Source organism: Protomyctophum parallelum (genome assembly GCF_964188405.1).
Source record: "Protomyctophum parallelum genome assembly, chromosome: 11".
In the NCBI taxonomy this organism is placed as follows: Eukaryota; Metazoa; Chordata; class Actinopteri; order Myctophiformes; family Myctophidae; genus Protomyctophum; species Protomyctophum parallelum.
The window spans coordinates 51206170-51210813 of NC_139707.1; the positions used below are offsets into that span (position 1 = coordinate 51206170).

General features: G+C 43.3%; 1 protein-coding gene across 1 annotated transcript; it reads left to right on the forward strand.

The window, feature by feature from the left end:
* Positions 1-2248: 2248 nt before the first annotated feature.
* Positions 2249-4197, forward strand: LOC310867078 (kelch domain-containing protein 3-like; the record flags this gene model as incomplete). The annotated part of the gene is made up of 2 exons (XM_083776873.1): positions 2249-2267; positions 3446-4197. 2 exons carry the CDS (start codon positions 2249-2251, stop codon positions 4195-4197), a joined length of 771 nt encoding a protein of 256 aa, XP_083632999.1.
* Positions 4198-4644: the final 447 nt, after the last annotated feature.

Sequence of the window (4644 nt, forward strand, 5' to 3'; positions counted from 1 at the left end):
ACTTTGGACTTATCATCATGTCCTGTGTTTTCGAAATCATCACTAAAGCAACGGCAGGCATGTAGCATAAAAGAATAATGTTGATAAAATATGTCAAATTTCACAACTCAAATTTCACAATAACTATAGACTGTTTAGCCCCTCCTCCTTTTTGTGTGGGGGGGGGGACAAAAATTTGAATAAAAAACATTTGGTTATAAAGTTAAAGTTCTGTATTCTGATGGAAATCCTTGCTTTAGGGTCGATTTGAGCCAATTAGAGCACACTCGTTTGATTTCAGCCAATCAGAGCCCACTCGTTTCATTTCAGCCAATCAGAGCGTACTCATTGGTTCTTGAGTTATAATAGTCTACTCAATTATTTGTGTCATCATAATAGCTCTGTTCTGATTGGATGGAACTGCCATCCCGACGTGAAGATGCATTTCATGTCTACTAAAGCGCCTCTTCTGATTGGATGAAACTGCTATACCGACGCATCACTGAAGTGGCAATAATCACGTTAAACCACACCCTCAACAAGGAAGTGAGTTGATCAATAGAATCAATTTGGGTTTTTACGGCGTTGTCCATTTTCTTGCTTCAAATGTTTTCAAAAACATTCTTGAGAGCAACGTTTAGTTACTAGTCCAATGGGTTAGTTAGTAGGTGCTGTTAGACAACCAATAAGGTTTGGGTTAGTTAATAGGTGCTGTTAGACAACCAATAAGGTTTGGGTTAGTTAGTAGGTGCTGTTAGACAACCAATAAGGTTTGGGTTAGTTAGTAGGACTGTTAGACGACCAATAAGGAGCAATTTGAGGTGCTTCCTATTCATGCCAGTCCATTTCCTCACAAACAGTCCGGTTCCGGATGTTGCCTGTCTGTGTTTATTCATCTCCATGGCCCAAATATGGAGGAATGACGTCATAGTATTGACAGCAGTATTGTCTTTAGCTCATAGCTATCCTGCAATATGACGTAATCATGGAATGACATCACAACCATATCATTGTTCTTTATAAATAACAGTGCAATGCACTAAACAGTTAGTGATTTGCAACAAGGAGACCTGAGCTGCATTCATCCTAACAAGTTAGTCTGTAAGTTAGTTGTCAACGCTCATTGACGGTGGACCTGCTGTGTGAAATGTTTCACTGGACGATACATCTGGAAGGAGAACATTGGAAGGACCAGGCTGCTGCTGTGGTGGTCGGACACGAGATCTACTGCTTTGGAGGGGACGTAAACCAGAGGAGACGAGATCACATTGAAGTACACGTTTTCAACACAGCGTCTTTATGTTGGAGGAAGTTGACCCCAGGGACCCCTGGAACAGGAGAACCTCACCTTGAGGTTCCCTCCAGGCGTGAGGGTCACACAGCTGTGCTGATAGAATATACTGTCTACCTCTGGGGAGGGTGGACTAACCCAGGTCGCTGCAACGTGCTTTATGCCTTTGATGTCGACGCCCACACATGGTTCAAACCACAGGTTTCTGGGACCGTTCCAGAGGGGAGGGCCAAGCACTCAGCCTGTGTCTTGGGGAAGGTCATGTATATCCATGGAGGATGGACCCAGACTAGATTCACTAATGACATCTACAAGTTGGGCACCACCTCAATGGTCTGGTCTTTAATCATCACCAGAGGAACTCCACTTCCTGTTTCATACTGTCACTCTGCTACCATCATCGGGTCAAAGATGTTTGTATTTGGGGGCTATGGGAGGGGTCAGCACCACTACACCATCAGAGTGTTTGACACAGAGACCAACTATTGGGTGTACAAACCTTCTACACAGATTCTACCAGAAGGACGCTCTGATCATTCAGCCTATACCTACAATGGAGAGCTGTACATATTTCGTGGTCTCAATGAAAAGGGCCATTACTTAAATGATCTGTGGAGATTCAACCCAGAAACCTTCTCCTGGAAGAAGGTTGAGCCCAAGGGGAAACGCCCACATGAGAAGAGGAAAATGTGCTGTTGCATGGTGGGAGATCGTGTCATCCTCTTTGGAGCAGACAACAGACCAGCTGACCTGTATGTCTTAGACTTCAGTCCTAGCCTCAAGACATTATGTAAGCTAGCAGTTATTCAGTACGGTCTGGAGCAGTCTGAACTCACACACAACATCAGGTGGGAACTGGCAGCCATGACTAGCAACAGCAGCTGAGAAAATAAACATAGTCCTCTAAACGAAAACTTAAACTGAACAAAAACAGTGAGCAAACTCGAATAAATAAAATAACCTAATAATTTGACAGAGATGTGTCCAGTTCAGAAGAGTAGTGCTGCCAATGAATATTCCATATTCCAATGAATATCCGAATGTAAAAAATAAAAAGACTAATCAAATATTTTAAATTAAGATTCAAATTAAAAAAATAACAATAAAATTGCTGTGTGAGTTCTGCCGCGAGACTGTGCCACGTAAACTAAAACATTACACAAAAATTAGGCTATTAAGAAAATTATGAATCATTCATTTGATCTCGCAAGACTCAAGAGAGGGCATTTCTCAGACCAACCACGGCCCGTAAGACCGGACCATATAGATAAAGAAAGATAACGTTTTACAGCATATTAGGCTGCAATATTCATATCATATTCATATAAACACATTTTGGCTACGGTTCTGGATAACGTAGCTACGGTTCTGGATAACGTAGCTTAAACCACACCCTCAAGTGTAATATTGCAATTATACAACAGTTACCCTTAAAACTAATAAAATGGCTGAAAAAAAATGTAATGACAGATGTAGTCACCACGAACACAAATGTCCCCAAGAAACTAGCTAGCCTAACCACCCAGTTTGCTGGGAGAACAGAGCAACTGCATTCTTTGTTTTGATTAGGTGTGGAGTGGTTTTGAGGCGCTTCCTATTCATGCCAGTCCACTTCCTCACGAATAGTCCGGTTCCAGATGTTACCTGTCTGTGTTTATTCATCTCTATGCCCAAATATGGAGGAGTGACGTCATAATATTGACAGCAGTATTTTCTTTAGCTAATAGCTATCCTGCAATATGACGTAATCATGGAATGACATCACAACCATATAATTGTTCTTTATAAATAACAGTGCGATGCACTAAACATCAGTTGTTGCAAGTCACTAACAAGTTAGTCTGTATGTTAGTTGTCAACGCTCATTGACGGTGGAGCTGCTGTGTGAAATGTTTCACTGGACGATACATCTGGAAGGAGAACATAGGAAGTACCACGCTGCTGCTGTGGTGGTCGGACACGAGATATACTGCTTTGTAGGTGACGTAAACCAGAGGAGACGAGATCACATTGAAGTACACGTCTTCAACACAGCGTCTTTATGTTGGAGTAAGTTGACCCCAGGGACCCCTGGAACAGGAGAACCTCACCTTGAGGTTCCCTCCAGGCGTGAGGGACACACAGCTGTACTGATAGAATATACTGTCTACCTCTGGGGAGGGTGGACTAACCCAGATTACTGCAACGTGCTTTATGCCTTTGATGTCGACACCCACAATTGGTTCAAACCACAGGTTTCTGGGACCGTTCCAGAGGGGAGGGATAGCCACTCAGCCTGTGTCTTGGGGAAGGTCATATTTATCCATGGAGGATGGGGGACCGGGACTGGACCCACTAATGTCATCTACAAGCTGGACACCTCCACAATGGTCTGGACTTTAATCAACACCAGAGGAACTCCACCTCCTGATTCATACTGTCACTCTGCTACCATCATCGGGTCAAAGATGTTTGTATTTGGGGGCTGGAGGTGGGGTCAGTACCACGACACCATCAGAGTGTTTGACACAGAGACTAACCTCTGGATGAACACATCTTCTACACAGCTTCTACCAGAAGGACGCTGGGAACATTCAGCCTTTACATACAATGGAGAGCTGTACATATTTGGTGGCCGTAATTATGAAAATAATGTCCATTACTTCAATGATCTGTGGAGATTCAACCCAGAGACCTTCTCCTGGAAGAAGAATGAGCCCAAGGGGAAACGCCCACATGGGATGAAAAATATGTGCTGTTGCATGCTGGGAGATCGTGTCATCCTCTTTGGAGCAGACAACAGACCAGGTGACCTGTATGTCTTAGACTTCAGTCCTAGCCTCAAGACATTATGCAAGCTAGCAGTTATTCAGTACGGTCTGGAGCAGTCTGAACTCACACACGACATCAGGTGGGAACTGGCAGCCATGACTAGCAACAGCAGCTGATAAAATAAACATACCGGTAGTCCTAAAACTGAACAAAAACAGTGAGAAAACTCGAATAAATAAAATAACCTAATAATTTGACAGAGATGTGTCCAGTTCAGCTCCTGTCTCGCCTGCTTTGTAAACAGAAGCTATGTTTAGCTCGCTGCGTAGCCACATACGTATTAACAGAAGCTATGTTTAGCTCGCTGCGTAGCCACATATGTATTAACAGAAGCTATGTTTAGCTCGCTGCGTAGCCACATACGTATTAACTGAAGCTATGTTTAGCTCGCTGCGTAGCCACATACGTATTAACATAGCTATGTTTAGCTCGCTGCGTAGCCACATACGTATTAACAGAAGCTATGTTTAGCTCGCTGCGTAGCCACATACGTATTACATACACGTGTGGTGAGAGCAGAAGAGTAGTGGTGCCAATGAATATTCGATATTCCAATGAATATC